The sequence below is a fragment of the Elephas maximus genome, chromosome 2 (genome assembly GCF_024166365.1).
Source record: "Elephas maximus indicus isolate mEleMax1 chromosome 2, mEleMax1 primary haplotype, whole genome shotgun sequence".
In the NCBI taxonomy this organism is placed as follows: domain Eukaryota; kingdom Metazoa; phylum Chordata; class Mammalia; order Proboscidea; family Elephantidae; genus Elephas; species Elephas maximus.
Window position 1 is genome coordinate 192,249,613 of NC_064820.1, and position 20,927 is coordinate 192,270,539.

Sequence of the window (20,927 nt, forward strand, 5' to 3'; positions counted from 1 at the left end):
TTTTTAAATACCTTAGTGAAATTTAGATATTATGTAGAATTATTTGTTGATGTAACATTTGTGTAGTTTTTACTTATTTCTCCTATTTAGTTCTTTGGGCAAGCAGTTTCTCTTTGAGAGAAATAAAGCATTTTGGGTTTCTCATGATTTAATCATTTGTATGTGTTTGTGTGTTTAATAATTCTGAGGAAGTCTCCAGGCTAGGCCAGGCATATACATACAGCCTTTAGTCAGGGGCCCGAGTGAACACCACTGTGGGTGGATGTATTCCTTCAGCCAGCACACTTTTGTTTAGCCTTTACTGTGCCAGGACTTGTGCTAGGTACTGGGATATAAAGAGGTACTCCAGGATACCTCCAGGAACTCCCAGTCCCCTGAGAGAGCGAGCATGTGAACAGGATTGAAGAACAGCATGAGGGCTGTTACATGTGTACCAAGGACTTTAGTTACATTATCTCTGAGGTGTTTGCAAAGACACAATTACCACATCCAGTGGGGTACATCAGAGAAAAATTGACAGACTTGGGTTCTGGACATCCTTGGACCCTCGAAGAAGCCCTTTTTGCGTCATACAAGTGACATTGGCGGGTAGTGAGGAAGCACCGTGGTCGTGGCTTCCCATGGACTGGTTCTGCTTCGGGACTTGGCCTTTCAGAACCACTCCTCATAGGAGCTTCTGTAACGGGAAGTTCAAGGTGCTGGGTGAACAGGGTGAGTATTGTCCTTGGGAAACTAAACCTATGTGTGGCACCCAGTTCGATGGGTCACTCAATTGCCCTTCTTCACTGACAGTGATTTTGGAACCAGGTGAGCTCTTTAGCCACACAAGAGGATTTGAAAGAAGGAAAAACATTAGTTGGGAAATGCATTAATGTCCTGGCTAGCAGGTTCAGAATACCAAGGTGTTAGAAAGTCCTGGGGGTGCAGCATTCATTAAGCTTCTGCTAGGGGTTTTCCCATCAAGGACCTCAGGTGCTACTCAACAGCTAAGTGAGGCTGGTGGTCATGGCCATTTTACAGGTGACATGCCACGGACCCAGCTAATATAGAGCCCCAGTTCAAACTCCATTCTGTTTGCTGCACTACACAGATAATTTGTACTCATTTCTAAGGTGCCAGGCCAAGACACAGGCAAGATTTTGAAAGATGTTTGTGTAGAAGGGAAATAATGGGCTTATAATCTGAAAACCAGAAAGAACTAAAACCAGAATCTAGCAAACAGATCAATCAAAAGCTGGTCTCAGAATCAATGGATAAAGGTGACTGGTGAAGGAAAAGAGCATTGTGAGTGACTGACACTCACTGGGTCACCAGATTGCACACGTGTCCCTAACAGGTGGCTTCTAGCAGAATGGTTTAGGATTGGCTGTCTTTATTAGAAGAGAGTATGGTATAAAAAAAAAAAAAAAGAAAAAGGGAGCTGTGTTTTCTCTAGCTGCGGCATAGACATGCAGCTTGGGGACTTGCTTGTATAGGAATTTCTAGCAAAATGCATGATGTAAAAAGGGCCCAAGGTTATGTGTGCAGATCACAGCTGCAGGCATTGGGCTTTGCTGCAGTCCTACATAGGGTGCTAACATTTGAGGATCCAAAATGCTCAAGTGGCCTGAAGAACATCAACCTGTTTCTTCAAAAGGTTTTAATCTTAAAACATCATCAAGAGTAAACAGAAAACATACAAGGTCTAGATAAAGGAAACTTTAAAATACCCTGAAGGACACAGAAGAAGACGTGAACAAATAGATAACGCCAAGCTCTTCAACAGGAGCAATCAACGTAAAACCATCAGTCCTCCTCAGTTAAATAAAACTTTAATGCCATCCCAATAAAACATACCAGTAGGGTTTCAAAAGCAAGACAAAACTAAAATTCATATGCGGGTGGGGGGGGGGAATAAAAGTTAGAGGATGCTAGAGGGAAAAAAAAAAAGGGTGTTCAGTCCTAACAAACATTAAAATATAAAACTGTAATTATGAAACCAGTATAATTTTAGTGCACGAATGAGTAGATAGGCCAATAGAACAGAATAGAAAGTCTAGAAATAGACCCAAATATGTATGTGAATTTAGTATGGCAAATGTGTCATTCATAACCAGTAAGGAAAGGATGGATTCTTCAGTAAATAGTGTTGGAACAACCAGGGAACCATCTGAAAAAAGTAAAGCTGGTTCTATACCTCACACCATAAGCCAGCATGTATTTCAAAATGGATAAAGATGTAAATGTAAAAAAGAAAAACACCATAAAAACACTATAAAGAAATGTGGAAGGGTTCCTTTAAACTCCTGTGGGTGGGGAAGGCCATTCTAACTTGGACCTCAAATTGAGGAGCCATGAATGAAAACTGAGAAAAAAAAAAAAAAATACAGCCATAGAACACCATAACCAGAAAAAAAAAAAAAAACCAAACCAAACCCATTGCCGTCGATTCTGTCTCATAGCGACCATAAGCCAAGTCAGAATTCTATAGTCAGAAAAAAAACTTGCAACTCATCTCTAGGTGCTAATCCTAATATATAAAGAGCTCCTAGAAATTGATAGGAAAAATGAGCAGACTAAAATGCAAATACAAATAGCTCTTCAACACAAGATCCTCAATCTCATTCATGATAAGAGGAATGCAAATTAAAGAATAGCATTTTCATCTAAGCAGATTGGCAAAAATCCAGCTGTTAACACAGCATGTTGGTGAGACCATGGATGGGAAAACAGGCATTTGTACCACGTTGCTGGTGGGAGTGTAAACTGATATAACTCCTGTGGAGAGCAATGTACCAGAATTTTTAAATGCATATATCATTTGACCTAGCAGTTCCATTCGTTCTGTGGCCTTAGGCAATTCATTATTCTTCTCTGTGCCTGTTTCCTCATCTTAAAATGCAGATAGTTGTACCTTACAGAGTTGTTTGGAGGGTTAAATGAGATGAATACATAGCACTTAGGACACAGTGCCTGCGACATAAGGAGTGCTCAAAAATGTCAGTATTAACAGCAGCTAATGCACATTGAGCTCTTACCATGTGCCAGGTATTGAGCCTGGTGCTTTTCATGTATTATCTCATTTAATCCCCAAACTAACCCTGTGAAGTAGGTGTTAGGCTCTGATGAGAATGAGGCACAGAGCCCTCAAGTGAGCTGTAGAACAAGATTCAAGTAGAGCAGGATTTGAGCCAGGGTGGATGCCCAAGCTTGCGTAACCCTGCCTCTCTGTTAGATGAAGTGGGATGACAACTCCTTAAGGGAGGGGTGTGCCAGTGCTATAGGAACACAGAGGGGCAAGCAAGTCCCATAGCTCTGCTTGTACAACACTACCTAAGGGCCACGTTTGAGTTTTGAGAGAAGATGTGAATTTCAGCTATGGCTCTGCTACTTTCAAGCTGGGTAACCTTGGGGCGGGTTTTTAAAATCCACTTAGTCCGTCCCCTGATCTGTAAAACAGGGTCTATTCGTTTCCTTGGGCTGCCATAACAAAATACCACAAATCAGGTGGCTTGTAAGAACAGAAAGTTATTGTCTCACAGTTCTGAAGACGAAAAGTCCGAATTCAGGGTGTCAGCAGGGCCAAGATCTGTCTGAAGGCTCTAGGGGAAGATTCTTTCTTGTCTCTCCTGGCTTTGGAGCCTTGGTGGTGCAGTGGTTCAGCGTTAAGCTGTGAACCAAAAGATTGGCAGTTTGAATCCACCAGCCGCTCCTTGGAAACCCTATGGGGCAGTTCTACTCTGTCCTCTGAGTTGGAATTGACTTGTTTCTTGGCTTGCAACTGCAGCACAGCTGTGGTCACATGGCCCTCTTCCCTCTGTCTCTGTGTCTCCTCTTTTATTAACACACCATTAGGATCCACCCTACTTTAATAAGACCTCATGGTAATCCATAACATCTGCAAAGACCTTATTTACAAAGAAGGTCACATTCACAGGTTAGAACTAGAAAGTAACTTTTTTGGGGACACAATTCAATCCGTAACACTAGGGCATTACCTATTTCAAGGGTGGTTGTAAGGATTAAGAGAAACAGGCACTCAGGTCCTCACAACTGATGCTTATTGAAGTGAGCTGGGGAAAAGTGGGTGGGATGTGGGGAGGAGAGGATGGGGAAGGAAACACTAGGAAGAGGGAACAACACATCACAAGACTACAGATTCAGACATAGCTTTAGGAATCCAGGAAGGTGCCCCACGACCTTGAGGACCAGCTAAGAAACGAGCTGTTCAACAATAAAAATAAAAGAGCCACAATTTGTTGGGGGCCTGCTTTTACATTATTTTACTTAATACATCAAAACTACTGCAGTGAGGTAGAATTAATAAATTCAATTGTACACAAAGGAGAACCACCAGAAGCTATGGAAGGGGTGTAAGCAGGGAGGTGACTTAATCAATTCTGGGTTCTAGAAATATCCGGACAGTGAGATGAGGTGACAGGAGGTGCTCAAGCCACTTGCCTTGAATTCCATACGTTAAAAATATATATATATATATATATATGTTTACCATTTTCTCTTTTACCCCACAATTTATACTCACTCTAGAAAGTGTGAAAAAGTTTAAAGGAATATTTAAAAACTTGTTAATTCCACTTCCCAGAACCCGCTAAGAGACATCCCAATTACCATTTTTCTTCCAGTCTTTTTTTTCCCTTCTATTTAAAAAGTCATTAGAGTGATTGGCGGAAGACGGGGAAAGGCCACTGTCAGCCGTTTTTGATATTCTCTTCGGCCTGGTTTTATAACAGTAAAACCAAGGGGCGAGGCTGATTTTCCCCATGTGTCGGGGTTGTTGTGTGCCGTAGAGCTGATTCCGACTCACTGCGACCCTGTGGACAGGGTGGAACTGCCCCATAGGGTTTTCAAGGAGCGGCTGGTGGATTCGAGTTGCCCACCTTTTGGTTAACAGACTGAGCTCTCATCCACTTAGCCGCCAGAATGCCTAGTTATTAGGAAACCTTTGCAAATGACTATCAAGAGCCCGCGTTAGAAGTTTCGGTGCCGACCTCTCGCTCCTGCCACACTCAAACCGGTCTTAAGGTGGCGCTGCTGCAAGACGAGGAGGGGAGGGAAAGAAGGAGGTGCGAAAACGCATCTGAACTTTGGGCACCGCCGCTGTCCGTAGTAGGCGTCCCAACATGGCGGCACCCCAAGATGTCCACGTCCGGATCTGTAACCAAGAGATTGTCAAATTCGATCTGGAGGTGAAGGCGCTTATCCAGGTACTAATTCCCAGAACCCTGCCGGGTTCCAGCCGCCCTAATCCAAGCTCCGTCGGCCTCCTGGGCGCTCGGCGGTCTCTCTCCCGAACTGTCCCCACTTGGTCAGTTCTTCGAGACTCTTGGCCCCGCCGGGTGGCCGAGTACCCCTATGTCGTACCCATTTGGTCAAGTCCTGGTAACTGTTGGCCTTGATCCTCCATCCGGGTGCCGTTGGCTTGCTCCCTTTCGGACCACTCCCATGTCGCCCGCCTCTGCCCAGCCTCCCCTTTGTGGCCTCCCCTCCCTGGCCTTGCCCCGCCTCCGACTACCTCACAACATACCTGTCACCCCGTTATTCCCCTCTTAGTGGCTGCTTGCCCCCGCCTTTGACACCCCCCCCCGCTTTCCCGCGATAGCCTCGCGGGGGGGCCATTAGCTCCGCGCCCTGCCGGGTGCCCCGTGGCACCACCTGGCATGTAGGCACCGGGTGAAATGAATGTAACGTGGACCGCAAATGAGGAAATTGAGTAAAGCGCGAATGCCTGAATCCAAAGACGGTGCAAAACTAGGACCGGGACAAGAGAAGTCTGCTCGGGGAAAGGACTTTAGGGAGTCCCTCTGTTTAGTGTATGGGGGAATTGAAGTGTTTTGCTTTAACCCATCATCAGGGCCCTTAAACTACCATTTAAGGTGAGAGGCAGTAGTGCAATAAATCAGTTGACAACAGCAAGAGTTAGGAATGTAGTTCCCTAAGTTTACCAAAAGGAAATCCAGAGTTTTAAACCTTAGTTTTTAAATTTTTTTAAATTTGTTTTTGTTCTTCAGAGTATATGCAGCAGAACATATACCAATTCAACAATTTCTACATATACAGTTCAGTGACATTGATTATTCTTTTGAGTTGTGCAACCATTCTCATCCTCTTTTTCTAAATTGTTCCTCCCCCATTGACAAACTCACTGCCCCTTAAGTTTCCTATCTAAGCTTTCAAATTGCTGTTCTCAATTTGATCCTGTAGAGATAGATCTTAAAAAGAGCACAATGTTCAAGGCAGACATTCTTTACTAAATTAAGCTAAACTGTTGTTTGGTTTAAAGAAGACTTTAGAAGATATTTTTGCTTTAAGGTTTAAAGATTAAGGGCAGTAGATTCAGTGGTTCATCCAGCCTCCATGGCTCCAGAAAGTCTATAGATTCCATGAGAATTTGAAAATCTGTTTCACATTACCCCCCTTTTGACCAGGATTTTTCTATAGAATCTTTGATCAAAATGTCCAGTAATGGTAGCTGGGCACCATCCGGTTCTTCTGGTCTCATATAATCTTAGCTTTAAGCGAGTCATTTTTGCTTCCAACAAACTGTCATTAAATGTTAGACGTAGACTCAGAATTTGCAACAAGTTATGGCAAAAAGCAAAGTTTGGAAAGTAGGACTTCTTGGGTAGAACATATGCAGAATAAACCAAATTAGCAGTTTATCATATGGTGCAAGGGTGTGTGATTTAAGGAGTAAGCCAGAGAACAAGTGAAGAAACTTGATGCAAACACTTGAACATCACATCTCATGTGTATTAAGCCACAAAACTTCTGAGACAACTCTAGAAAAATTAATTGAGAGCTCATACAAATGAAATGACCTTTTCACACAATCTAAATTGTTTAGGCCCCTTTCTCTAACATTTGGGTTCTTGTAATTGCTAATGAGAGAGATTCATAATAGCTACATTCACTGCCCACTTACTGTGTTCCAGCTGCTCTGCTCAAAGCTTTCTAAACATACATAGTCTTTGAGATAAGTAATAAGGAAACTGAGACAGAGAGAATTTAGGTAACTTTCTCAAACTTACACAACTAATAAATTGCTACAGCCAGAATTTGGATACACATAGTCTGGTTCTAGAGCCACTCTAAAACCTAGCCCCAGTAATTCTGAATGTCCAGAAACAAATTCTAAATCCCTAAATATGTCTGTAGACATTGTGATTTATAATAGATGGTTTGAAACCATTAATCTTGTATGATGACAGAAATATAAGCATCATGATTTTCAAGTTGGAAAGATCTAAAGTTATAATAAACCCTTCATACTGGTCAGGTGATGTTTTGTTACACTTTAACCAACCAGGTGCTTTCTGGTCGATTCTGACTCATGGCAACCCCATGTTTGTCAGAGTAGAACTGCGCTCCATTGGGTTTTCAATGGCCGATTTTTCAGAAGTTTGCACCACTCAGGGACTCCTGTTAAACTTTAAAAAAAAAAAAAAACGCTTATTGCCGCAGAGTCGGTTCTGACTCATAGCAACCCTACAGGACAGAGTAGAACTGCACCATAAGTTTTCCAAGGCTGTAATCTTTATGGAAACGGACTGCCACATCTTTCTCCTATGGAGTGGCCGGTGGGCTTGAACGACCAGCTTTTAGGTTAGCAACTGAGCACTTTAACCACTGTACCACCAGGGCTACTTTATTAAAATTTAAAGAAAAAAAAATTTAGGGACTAATAACTAGGTCAAGCCAGAGTTGCATTTCTTGGTTTGCTTTTATGTTATCTGTTCAACATTATTCTGAAGCGGGATGAGAAAAATGTAAATAATAATGGTTTTGGTTGTGTGGCAGAGGTCAACGAGATATTGGGATGAATGACAGTTAGTAGGCCAACCTTAGCTGTGGTCTAGGAGAACTGTCTCTCGGTACAGATGGTTTAATTTCTCCTTCTTCTCTTCAATGTGTCCTAGGATATTCGCGATTGTTCAGGACCATTAAGTGCACTTACTGAACTGAACGCTAAAGTGAAAGAGAAGTTTCAGCAGTTACGGCACAGAATACAGGTGAGTGGCTACAGAACCAAGATGTTTGATGACAGTGAAGGGGGCTCAGTCCTGAGACTAACCTCTGCATCAGTGGATGCTTCAGAGCTGTCCAGGATCTTCAGTAGTAGCTGGAGTAGTAAACCTTTAGACAGTGAGGGTGACTCTGTACTAACCTGCTGTCCAGGTAAAGATGAAGAACTTCTGACTGCAGAGCACTGCCAGCTGTGTCAGCAAGTGGATGCAGGGCAGCACTGTCTTCGGAACTTTTCAACCTGAAAACCCTGAGGTCACTTCCACTATCATCTGTTCTCTACCACTTTCTGCACCTCATATGCACGCAAAACCTGGACAATGAATAAGGAAGACCGAAGAAGAATCGATGCCTTTGAATTATGGTGCTGGCGAATAATATTGAATATACTATGGATTACTAGAAGAATGAACAAATATGTCTTGGAAGAAGCACAGCCAGAGTGTTCCTTAGAAGTGAGGATGACAAGACTTTCATCTTACATACTTTGGACGTGTTATCAGGAGGGACCAGTCCCTGGAGAAGGACTTTGTCATGGATTGAATTGTGTCCCCACAAAACATCTGTCAACTTGGCTAGGTCATGGTTCCTTTTTATAATTGTCTACAATTTTATGTGATTTTCCTAAATGTTGTAAATCCTATCACTATGATATAATAAGATGGGTTAGTGGCAATTATATTGATGAGGTCTACAGGGTTATTATTATTATTTTTTTTTAAAAACAGGGTTAGGTAGTGTCTTAAGCCAATCTCTTTTGAGATACAAAAGAAGTGAGCAGAGAGACATGGGGACCTCATACCACTAAGGAAGCAGTGCCGGGAACAGATTGCGTCCATTGGACCTGAGATTCCTGCAATGAGATGCTCCAGACCAAGGGAAGACTGATGACAAGGCCCTTCCTCCAGAGCTGAAAGAGAGAGAAAGCCCTCCCCGGAGCTGGCGCCCTGAATTCAGACTTCTGGCCTACTGGACTGTGAGAAGATAAACTTTTCTTTGTTAAAGCCATCCACTTGTGGTATTTCTGTTATAGCAGCACTAGATGACTAAAACAGAACTTGGAACCAGGAGTGGGGTGCTGCTCTAACAGATATCTAAAATTTGGAAGTGGCTTTGAAACTGTGAGTGGATAGAGGACCGGCAGCAGCAAAGGATTGGAAGCAGCAGCAGAGAAGTGGCAGCAGTAGAACCAGGAGACCAGCGCCAGACAGCACTGGAGCCAACCCACGAAGTGAGAGAGCTGAGTGCCTGTGCACAGAAGGCTTCCTGGCGGAGTGGGGTACCTCTGGGCACTTACTGATGGAGTGAGGCTTGCTGACCCGTGGAACAAGAGAGCTGAATGGCTGTGTGCAGGAAGCTTCCTGGTGGAGTGGGGTGCCTCCAGGCACTTATCAGTGGAGCTACTGAGCTTTGGAACACTTGCCTCAGTAGGGCAGATGTGGGCATGAGGACTGTGGAGCCAAGAGGCCAAGAAACCAGGTAGCAGTAGCTGAAGGAACAAGAAACACAAGAAGCTGAGCTGCCTTAGGCTCAAAAGGTATGGCCAGTTAAGGGGACTTCTAAGTCAGTTGGCAAAATAAATTCTATTATGAAAACATTCTGCATCCCACTTTGAAGTGTGGCGTCGGGGGTCTTAAATGCTAACAAGTGGCCATCTAAGATGCATCAATTGGTCCCAACCCACCTGGATCAAAGGAGAATGAAGAACACCAAGGTCACACAATAACTATGAGCCCAAGAGATAGAAAGGGCCACATGAACTAGAAACTTACATCATCCTGAGACCAGAAGAACTAGATGGTGCCCGGCCACAACCGATGACTGTCCTGACAGGGAACACAACAGAGAACTCCTGAGGGAGCAGGAGAACAGTGGGATGCAGACCCCAAGTTCTCATAAAAAGACCAGACTTAATGGTCTGACTGAGACTAGAAGAATCCCAGTGGTCATGGTCCCCAAACCTTCTGTTGGCCCAGGACAGGAACCATTCCCGAAGACAACTCATCAGACATGGAAGGGACTGGACAATGGGTTGGAGAGAGATGCTGATGAAGAGTGAGCTACTTGTATCAGGTGGACACTTGAGACTGTGTTGGCATCTCCTGTCTGGAGGGGAGATGGGAGGGTAGAGAGGGTTAGAAACTGACAAAACGGTCACAAAAGGAGAGACTGGAGGGAGGGAGCGGGCTGACTCATTAGGGAGAGAGCAAATGGGAGTACGGAGTAAGGTGTATATAGGCTTATGTGTGACAGACTGACTTGATTTGTAAACTTTCACTTAAAGCACAATAAAAATTATTTTTTTTTAAAAAAAGGTATGGCCAGGGCTTCTGGGGCTTCAAAGGGTAGAGCCATGGCCTCTGGTGTTTCTAAGGTGGAGTTGCCACTCAGATGGACTAGGATAATGGTGTGTCTAAAGCCAAGGAAGCAGAGCTGCCGTCCCAGTGGGCCTGGAAGGCAGAGCTGAAGCCCAGGGCTGAGGGGCCTCCACTCAGAATCTGGAGAGCGTGGCCAATACCTAGAGTCTGGAGGGCAGGGCCATTGTGTAAATTGACTCAGAGAACAGAGGATTATTTTCAAAGCCTTGAGGGCTAATGTAATGTGTTCTGCTGACTTGCTTGGTGCTTATTATTCCTTCTTTCCCTCCAGTTTCTCCCATTTGTAACGGAAGTGTCTAGCTTGTGCCTATTCTGCCATTGTATCTTTGGAAGCAGATAACTTGTATTCTAGATTTCACAGATGAGGAAGAGTTTTTGGTTTTTGGACTTGGAGTTGATTCAGACTTCTGCTATGATATGATAGGGTGACAATGTTTTACATATGGCAAGGACATGAATTTTGGGGGGCTAAAGGATGGAAGTTTTTTTTTTTTAAGGATGGAATGTCATAGATTGAATTCTGTCCCCCCAAAATATGTCAGCTTGGCTAGGTCATGGTTCCCTTGTATGATTGTCCACAATTTTATGTGAATTTCCTTAATGTTGTAAATCCTATCACTGCAATGTAATAAGATGGATTAACAGCAGTTATATTGATGAGGTCTACAAGATTAGTGTCTTAAAAGCCAGTCTCTTTTGAGATATAAAAGAGAGAAGTGAGCAGAGAGACATGGGGACCTCATACCACCAAGAAAGCAGTGCCAGGAACAGAGCGCGTCCTTTGGACCCTGAGGTTCCTGTGCTGAGATGCTCCCAGACCAGGGGAAGACTGATGACAAGGCCCTTCCTCCAGAGCCAACAGAGAGAGAAAGCCTTCCCCTGGAACCGGCGCCCTGAATTCAGACTTCTAGCTTACTGGACTGTGAGAGAATAAACTTCTCTTCGTTAAAGCCAACCACTTGTGGTACTTCTGCTGTAGCAGCACTAGATGACTCAGACAGACATCATACTTGGTAAAGTAGAGGGTCATCGAAAAAGATGAAGACCTTCAACGAGATGGGTTGACACGGTGGCTGCAACAATGGGCTCAAGCATAACAACGATTATGAGGATGGCACAGGACTGGGGAGTGTCTCCTTCTATTGTACATAGGGTCGCTCTGAGTCGAAACTGACTTGATGGCACCTAACTGACAACTAACCACCCTCTCCAACCCATCCACTTGTTTCCCCTCAGTCCATTACCAATTTCTTGTCATCAGTGTGCTCAGCCTCCTCCTGTTTCTATAGTCACCAGTCATGTCATATGCATGTTTAACATTCCTGAACTCAGCTGTGCTCTATGTTCTTCCTCAAAAGACACTAGAGAGTGAGAAGGAGGAGCTGGAAGAGTATAGGTGTTTCCACTGCTGGGCCCTCCTCCAGGGTGAGGTGGGTGCCATGGATCTGCCCATCCCTCAGTGTGTCTTGGGGCACCTGGTCTCACTGTGTGTGGTACTGGCATTTAAAGACTTGAGCTTTTCCTACGACATGGCCCCAAATGCCAGGCCAGCAGAGTGGCCTGTTCCAAAGCTGGCAGAAAAGCTGGCCAGTTGGGTTCCTGAGGAACAGGAATTTTCCAGGCCAATTTTAAATATGTGTACTTTTTGCCATAAGCGTTAACTTTAAGAATTTCAACAGTGCCCCTGTAGCTAGCTGATCTCTTTCTGCCACCATCCCCAGGACTGATTTAATGAGTGTGGTTTTCTATTTGTGGTTTACTTTCACATGGTTTATATATGTGTATGTATGTTTTTATCCCCTTTATTTGCTCTGTTCCCCTCTCCCAAACAGGTAACCATTTTTAGTTGTTTCTTACCTATCTTTCTTGAGTTTCTCTACTCTCATGCTAAAGAAGACAAATATATTTTCTTATTTCTTACTCCTTTTTTATATAACAGCATACTAAAACATTGCTTTTTTAAACTTGCATATTAGAAATCTTTCCAAATCAGTACCAGAGAGCTTCCTCTTCTTTTTTTATGGTTGCATAGTATTCTGTTATATAGATATACCCTAATTTGTTTAACCACTTCTCTATTGAAGGACATTCATTTCTTTTTTTTTTTTTTAATTTTATTATGCTTTAAGTGAAAGCTTACAGCTTAAGTTAGTTTCTCATTCAAAAATGTATACACGTATTGTTTTGTGACATTGGTTGCAGTTCCCACAATGTGACAGCACTCTAGCACTCTCCCTGTTTCCGCCTCGCGTTCCGTGTCCATTTTTTCAGTTCTGTCCCTTCCTGCTGTCTCGTCTTGCAGTTGGGCAGGAGTTGCCCATTTGATCTTGTGTATTTGATTGAACTAAGAAGCATGGTCCTCACATGTGTTATTGTTTGTTTTATACCCGTAAAAAACCAAACCCATGGCTGTTGAGCTGATGCCGACTCATAGTGACCCTAGAGGACAGAGTAGAGCCGCCCCATAGGGTTTCCAAGGAGCACCTGGTGGATTTGAACTGCTGACCTTTTGGTTAGCAGCCATAGCTCTTAACCACTACGCCCCCAGGGGTTCCATTTGTTTTATAGGCCTGTCTAACCTTTGGCTGAAAAGTGGGCTACAGGAGTGATTTAAGTTCTGAGTTAGCAGAGTTTCTGGGGGCATTCGTTTATTTTTAAAGCTGATTCATCCAGTTTCCTAAAAGACCTTTCTTTAACCCAGCATGACTTCAGTTTCCCACTGGTCAGATGTCTGCATGCTCCCCTAGTGTTTATTTCCTTCAATCATTTAGTTACCTCACCAGTACATTACATACTTATTAATTTCTCCTCCCACCCGTAATGTCAGCTCCTTGAGCATCACCCATGTATCCCTGCACCCTAGTGAGGACCTGATAAGCTATCTTTGTATATGTGGTTCTCAAACTTGCAAACGCAGCTATACATTTAAAGGATGCTTGTTATATGTTACCTAGCATTCCTAAGTATCCTGTTTTAGGAATGTTTTCAAGTGCTGTTGTGTGACCTTGCCAGAAACAAAAGTGCTCCTCTGTTTTTATATTGACTTTTAAAGTCATTTTAATATAGAGCTATTTTCCCCCAAAGGAGCTCGAGCAGTCGGCTAAAGAGCAAGACAAAGAGTCGGAGAAGCAAGCTCTGCTCCAGGAAGTGGCGAATCATAAGAAGCAGATGCTCAGGTAGGTGGGTGGGCCTGGGCCCCCTGCCAGCAGCCTGGTCGGTGGTTCCCCGTGAGGCAGGTGTGTGGGTTTGCCTGCTGAGCCTGCTAGTGATGACTTCACTGTGTCACTACACACACAGGCTGGATGGGCTCTCCAGGTCAGTCATTTTCCAATGGGACAGGCAGGGGGTGTATAGGCAGGTGTGTGTAGCTTAGAACATTACACTGTTATTTTATATTTTTTAGAACAAACAAAAAAATGACTGCTTTTGTAAATATTGTTGTTAGCTGTCATCAAGTCAGCCCCTGCTTTGGTGATACCAAAACAAACAAACAAAAACGATCTGTTGCTCTCGAGTCAGTTCTGACTCATGGTGATTATCTGAGGATAATTGGTACCAGAAAAAGTCCACTAAAGTGAAGGTACTTAAGGTGGATCAAAATTTCAGAAAGTTTTGAATAGGCCTTTACCTTAAAAAATGAAGCAAAAAAGTATAAACAAGCCTAATGTTATGTTAGTGGCACAGTGGTTAAAAGCTTGGCTGCTAGCCAATAGGTCAGCAGTTCAAATCCACCAGCTGCTCCTTGGAAACCCTGTGGGGCAGTTCTGCTGTGTCCTGTAGGGTCACTGTGAGTTGGAATCAAATTGACAGCAATGGGTTGTTTTTTGTTTGTTTTTTAATGTTATATTAAACAAAATTTCCGTTATAATTGCAGCTGTATGCTAATCCTTGATTATTTAATTGCAGCTACGTGCTAACTCTTGATAGTGATTTGGGGAGGTGTAACTTTTCCAACAAAATTGTCTGTCAACATGAAACGACACCTCTCTTCACATTTAACCTTTGCCTTATAATCATAAAGGCAAAGGAAAATATTTTAGGCTCTGTTAACTTCCCCCAGACCCTGGTACTCAGATCATTCTCTTCGGAAGCCTCTGCTGTGTCATTATCCTCGTAGTTTTTTTCTATGTCCTTGTTAATTGGTCTCACTCTGCCAGATCTTTATTTGGCTTTGGCTTTGCTTCTGATTTGAGTAATCCCTCAGCATCATTCTCACAGACACAGCTGTGTTTATAACACGCGACAGTCAGGAGGAGCTGACAAAGACGTGGGCATGGTAGAGGCTAGTGGGGGCAGGGGGGTGAGTGGCAACCAGTGTGATAAGTAGGTGGTGCATTAGTCATTACTTTATAATGTGTGACTTCTGTTCCCCTGTGCCACCGAGGGCGCTCAGAGTGTAAACACTGGTCTGAGGGGAGGTGCTGGGGCCTGAGCAGAGCAGTCGCTGGCCACCAAGGGGAGGGAGCAGTAGCCGGTGGGCTAGACCTGGTGGCTGTCCCCGTCCCTCCCTTGCCAGAAAGAAGAACTGCTGTGGTTTGAACCGACAGCCTGGTGGAGTCAGCAGGAACTCACGCATAATCCTCTGATTCCAGCAATCAGACCTCATGGAGGAAAGCAAATCTCACTTGCAAAATTGCCATCGACAATCTAGAGACAGCGGAGCTTCTTCAGGGAGGAGAGCTTTTAAGGCAGAGGTACCTCTCCTTTTGTCTTTCGGGGCTCTGATTACATAAGTAACTTTATCTTAAAAGTGTGAAAGAAATACGTGCAAATTGATAAAGTGTGAATCTCAAAGTGAAAATAAGCCATAATCCTGTTACTCATGAACATTGTGATAGACTGCCTTCTCCCATTATTTTTTCTTGCATGTTTTTTTTAACAAAGTGAAATTGTAGTGTACAATTTAGGATCCTGCTCTTCTTCCTTTGCCCATTAAAAAAAAAAAAAAAAAAAACTCTTTCAACATAATTTTAATAGCACATAGTATTAAGCAATTGTATTAACCAGTTCCCTATTTGTGTGTGTTTATATTTCTAGTTTTTCAGTATTATAAACAGTATACCAGGGCACATCTTAGAACGTAAGGCTTTGTCCACAGTTTGGGTATCTCCTTTGGAGAGATTCCCAGGGAGTGGATTATTGGGTCCAAACCAAAACCCAGTGCCATTGAGTCGATTCCGACTCATAGCAACCCTATAGGACAGAGTAGAACTGCCCCACAGAGTTTCCAAGAAGCACATGGCGGATTCAAACTGCCGACCCTTTGGTTAGCAGCCGTAGCACTTAACCACTACGCCACCAGGGTTTCTTCTTGGGTCCAAGACATGAACATTTCTAAGGCTGCTAATACGGACTGCCACGTTGGTTTCCAATTACATTCCAGTTTATGTTTCTCCTAGTCTGCAAGAGTGTGGTCTGGGCACACCCATGCCAGCACTGACTGTGGTCATTTATAAAATCTGTGCCAATTTACTAGGTAAAAAGTAGCATCTCATTTGAATGTGGGGTTTTTTTGCAGCCTGGTTTTTGTTGACATACCTTCTACCCCTGTACTGGACTTCTAGGAAAACCACCAAAGAGAGCCTGGCCCAGACGTCCAGCACCATCACAGAGAGCCTCATGGGGATCAGCAGGATGATGTCCCAGCAGGTCCAGCAGAGCAAGGAAGCCATGCAGACCCTAGGTAAGGCTGGGCCTGGAGTAGGAACCGTCTCCCAGAGCACTGGCTCCAAGGCCCTTGTGCTGGCACCGCCTTCCCTCTGCTCACCCAAAGCTCACTGACTTGCATGGCTTCTCACTTGTAAGATGACTTGATAGCCTGATCTTACCCAGAGTGAGGATATGCTGCCTCTTCTCGTTTTGGTTATGGTAGATGTACTAGAAAACTGTCCCCCCCTCCCCCCGCAGCACCTTCCCATTCCATCAAGGTTTCCCCAGCAGAAGCGTTCCATTCCCAGGGGCTCCAGTGAAAAGCCGAATCCACGGGCACTCTCATGGCGAGCCAGTGTCCAAGGCTTGGGGAGCAGCCTGGGAGCTGGTTTTTAGTGAGGGATCTGGGGACACTTACGTCAGGCAGGTGGAAATCACTGCTCTGAGAGAAGTGTGGCGTGTCAGCCACCGGCAGGACTGCTAGGACCTGAGCTTAGAATTATCCTCTCAAGTGTCATTTTTACTATGAGTTTCTTTTAAAAGATTTAGTGAGAGGCTGCTTGAGACCATCTGTTTCTCCCCAACAGCTTTCTCATAGCGTTTCCTGTAATGCAGAAGAGTATCTGCTTTTTCCAGAGTCCGTCAGTATTAGGAAAGCAGAGAAAGAGTTTATTCCTTGAGACACTTTTGGAAAATTTCACTTGCATGCTAAAGTAGAGGTCGTGGTATCAGGAACCCACCACCAAGCTACAGCAGTTCTCAACTCATGGCCCATCTTGTTTCAACTCTACCCTCACCCCATCCCCCATCTGAATTAATTTTTTTTTTTTAAATAGTTAATGAAACTTCTGATTAAGACTCTTTAATAATAATGTTTTTCCATTTTTTTAAACTGAACTTTAGGTGAAGGTTTACAGAACAAACTAGTTTCTCATCAAACAGTACACACATTGTTGTATGACATTGGTTAACACCATCTGGATTAATTTGAAGCATAGCCCAGACATCAGTAATAAATACCTCAGTATGTCTCTAAAAGATAAAGGACTCTTAAAAAAAAAAAAAAAAAAACAGAAAAAACCAAAATACCATTATCACCCTTAAAAAGTCTATCATTTTGAACCACTGTGTTTTTCCCATGCACCATATGAACAGGCAGAAGCAGGAGGAAAGCAAGCAGCTTGCCCCAACGTCAGGGCCTGGGTTGGAAAAGTATCTGAGAATGTGGCTCAGAAGCAGCCTGGCGGTTCCTGTCTGCAGTGTGGGCACGCCTGAGCCTTGGGAGAGGCCTTGGAGAAAGGGAGGAGCGTACTTGGCCCTTGAGTCGGGGGCTTTTGGGCTCTGGTGTGGTGAGGGGACGCTCTGTCCTCCCTGCTCCCCGCACAGAGAATGTATTTAAGTGGTGTGAGGGAAACACAAATGCTGATGATGGTTTCTGAGGTGTAAGAGGGTGCCCAGGCTGGGGCTTGTTCTTGGGGGCACATCTTGTAGAAGAGATATCTGTTGAAGGAAGAGAAGAACACAGCTCTTAACCCTTTCCTTCTGGTTCAAAAGTTCAGCTTGATTTAAAATCCCATTAGGGATATGATGTCTGGATCTTGCTTCAGGGTCACAGGGATGGGGGTGGGGGCGGCGACTGGATGGGAGTAAGGATGGGACAGGATTGCCAGGGGCTTGGTGGTTCTTGGGTGGGGGTGATGGGTATATGGCATTTCGTGATACTATTCTCTCTACTTTTGTAATGGCTTAAAATTCTCTGTAATAAAAAAGTTTTTAAAAGGAAAGCTTATTAGGCTTGCACTTAATAACTTCCTGAAATGGCAGCGCAGGCATGGGAAAAGAAGGCTGAGAGGGATTTCTATCGTGTTTGTTTTTCTCCCTCATCTGCCTTTTTCAAAATGCTGCTCTGTTCCCTCTGGTAGTTTCTTTTATTTACATGTTGACTTTTTATTTTGTGGAAAGGTAACAGACGTGCATGGTTAGGGAAAAGAAGAACCCTACAACAGGACTAAGAGAAATATAATGTGAACCACATATGTAATTTAAAATTTTTTAGGAGGTACATTAAAAAAGGTAAAAAGAAACAAGTGAAATTAATTTTAACATTTAACTCAATATATACAAAACATTACTATGCAATTAATATCTTAAATTACTGAGTTGTTTTTAATATTAAGTCGTTGAAATCTTGTATGTGTTTTGCACTTGCAGACATCTCAGTTTGGATGAGCTGCATTTCACATGCTCAGGAGTAGCCACTGTGTGGTCAGCATAGCTCTAGACAGTACAGAAGGGGATCCATGAAAGAGAGTCTGCCTTCAACTCCAGTGCTCCCTGACTCCCAGTCTTCCAGTTCCACGCCGCAGAGGCAGCATTGTTGCCAGTCTCTTTTTTATCCTTCTGAGATCCTCCAAGCATGTATAATACAGGCAAATGAAACACTCTGTATCCCCTCCTTCTTACATCAATGGAAATATTTCACATACATTCCTTTATACCTTGCCTTTTCATTAAACCACATAATTCACTAAGTGGATGTTCTGATGCCTCGTTAAACTTTTTAGGAGGAGCTTGCCAGCTAAAGCTTCGTCCCCCAGCATTGAGCCCAGATACCTTAGTCACAAGTTAATTTGACTTCTGGACACAGTGAGCCTTTAAGGGACACGTGCCTCCTCTATTTTTCAGAGTGGCCAGAGCACAGGTGCCCACTTCTTTAGAGCTACCACCAGTGTCCCAGGACTCAAGAAGTGGGATGTGGGAGGGCTTGTAGCAGGACCCAGGCCCCCCTTGCCCTCTCGTGATCAGCAAGGAGCAGATATGACCACCAGGCGTTCTGGCAGGGCGAGCGCCACAGGTGGGAAGTCCTGGTGCCTCCCCCAGCTTCTGTCCCAATACACACCTCACAGTGCCTGGCCAGCCTCGCTGTCATGATGACCTGGGCTAGTTTCTGTGGCCGGTGATACATCTCGTCAGCGACACCTCACTGCCTCAGAAAGCTCAGGTTGGTGGTGAAGAGAGGAAGCCCTTCTGCCCATTTGCCGGGTGATAGCCATGTCCAGGGACTCCTTGTTATGGCCTGTGACGTTTTATGTAAACCATCCACGTCACTCTCTGGGCCGGCTGGGACCTAGGGCAGTGTCTCTCCTTGTTATGCCCTTGTTCTCGTTGCCACCTTATTCACGTTCTTTAATTCTGGCTCAGAGCGACCTGCTTCAGCTGCAGGGTTCTGTGTTGGCCACTCAGCCTGCCCAGCAAGGTCTTTGGATTTTGCACTGTGTGGTCTGAGTCAGGATCCTTCCCTCTTTTGTTTCAGTGACTTCTTCACGAACTATCCTGGATGCAAATGAAGAGTTTAAGTCCATGTCGGGAACCATCCAGCTGGGACGGAAGCTCATCACAAAATACAATCGCCGGGAGCTGACAGACAAGCTCCTCATTTTCCTTGCTCTGGCCCTCTTCCTTGCTACTGTCCTCTACATCGTGAAGAAGCGGCTCTTTCCATTCTTGTAAGATGTGAGAGCCCCCAGGTTTGGCCCTTTGAACTCCTGTTTCAGGATCCATCCATACTGCTGAGCTTTGGCCCTGACTGCCATACTGAGCCTGGTCCCCTGTTTGCTGCAGTGGCTGAGCCAGTGGCTGAGCAGGTCGGACGGAAGCCCAGCTCCTGGGTTCCTGCAGGGGGCTGGCAGGCAGAGGGCGAGCTGAGCAGTGGAGGAAACGCGTCATCAGGACACCCACACGGACAGGGGCTCCCACCGCCTGAGCCTTGCACACTCGGCTGGCTGCTGCATATGGTACCTAGAGTCTAGCCCCGGGGACTTAATGACCTCCTCTCCTCCCCCCACCCATGGGGCCCTCAATGCCACATCTGGTGGCGGGAAGAGAGAAAAAGAGTGGGAAGGATGACGAACACTCATGTCCATTCCTTGAATAAACTTGATTGTATTTAACAGAATGAAATACCTTTGGTTTTAAAATGTGTCTCTCTGGTAATCTATTTTTGATGTCTAGATTTTTAGGGCATGACTTAGATTATCCTTTCAGCAAAGGATGATCAAGCAGCTGCCACACGCAGGGTATTATAGACGCTGCTGAACATTCCAGACACACTGGAAATGAGACGTGGCTCCTCCCTCAAGGAGCAACAGGAGCAAGAGTCCACAGACTTCTCCAGAAGTGTGCAGACAGCCACCATCGAGGGGCTTACACCAACACCTGAAAAGGCGGAGGCAGACGTGCTTCTCTTTCCCTGCACGGCAGCCTGGCCAGGTGGCGGGTGTGCGCTGACTGAGTGGCTGGCTCGTACCTTTATCTTTACGGTCCAGAGCTAAATATAACCAAGGAGAGAGAAGCAGAGGCCTGTCTGGGCCTGAGTTCTGTTGAGGCCAGGGGGGTAGCCCGGGCAAGGCCAGCCTGGAGGTGTTGGTATCTCCTTGTGCTATAGGCCTGGCTGACTTCATGCTTGAAATCCCAGCCTCCCCGACTATTTATAGCCACAGAGGACCTGGCGGGGGTGAATGTAGAGGCCGAGGAGAAGGTGGAAAGAACATGGACTTTGAACCTTGGTTCAGAAACTTGGTTTTGAGTCTTGATTCTATTACTAACTGACCACATGACCTTGGACAAGGTACCATACCTCACTGAGCCTCACTTTCCCTCATCTGTAAAATGGGAGTGAAAGTCCATATAGACCCTCGTAGAGTCAATTCGAGAAGTAAATGAGAATGCGTGTATAGCTGACAGAGCATCAGACAGCGTCCTTCTGACAGTGTCTGTGGGCCTCCCACATGCTGCCACCCCAGGGCTCCCGAAAGGTAGGCCAGGCCACAGACGTTCTGTCCAGATCTATTTGAGCAGAAGGGATGGAGTCAACAGTTC

The 20,927-nt window shown here is 44.7% G+C and overlaps 1 protein-coding gene across 2 annotated transcripts; it reads left to right on the forward strand.

Annotated features, from left to right (window-relative positions):
• The first annotated feature begins 5,085 nt into the window (after positions 1-5,085).
• BNIP1 (BCL2 interacting protein 1) lies at positions 5,086-20,008 on the forward strand. 2 transcript variants are annotated; one of them, XM_049874335.1, is made up of 7 exons: positions 5,086-5,204; positions 7,917-8,009; positions 13,485-13,576; positions 14,993-15,094; positions 15,965-16,083; positions 19,363-19,555; positions 19,671-20,008. In XM_049874335.1, exons 1-7 carry the CDS (start codon positions 5,121-5,123, stop codon positions 19,675-19,677), a joined length of 690 nt encoding a protein of 229 aa, XP_049730292.1. In that variant the 5' UTR covers positions 5,086-5,120; the 3' UTR covers positions 19,678-20,008. The 2 variants fall into 2 exon arrangements, with proteins under 2 accessions (XP_049730292.1, XP_049730293.1); XM_049874336.1 differs by having other exon boundaries at positions 19,363-20,008.
• Positions 20,009-20,927: the final 919 nt, after the last annotated feature.

Bases quoted from the DNA above. Each gene is read 5' to 3' on its own strand.
- BNIP1 (XM_049874335.1), top strand. From the start codon at position 5,121: ATGGCGGCACCCCAAGATGTCCACGTCCGGATCTGTAACCAAGAGATT. The intron at 5,205-7,916 runs GTACTAATTCCC...AATGTGTCCTAG, and splicing joins AGGTGAAGGCGCTTATCCAG to GATATTCGCGATTGTTCAGG. The intron at 16,084-19,362 runs GTAAGGCTGGGC...CTTTTGTTTCAG, and splicing joins GGAAGCCATGCAGACCCTAG to TGACTTCTTCACGAACTATC.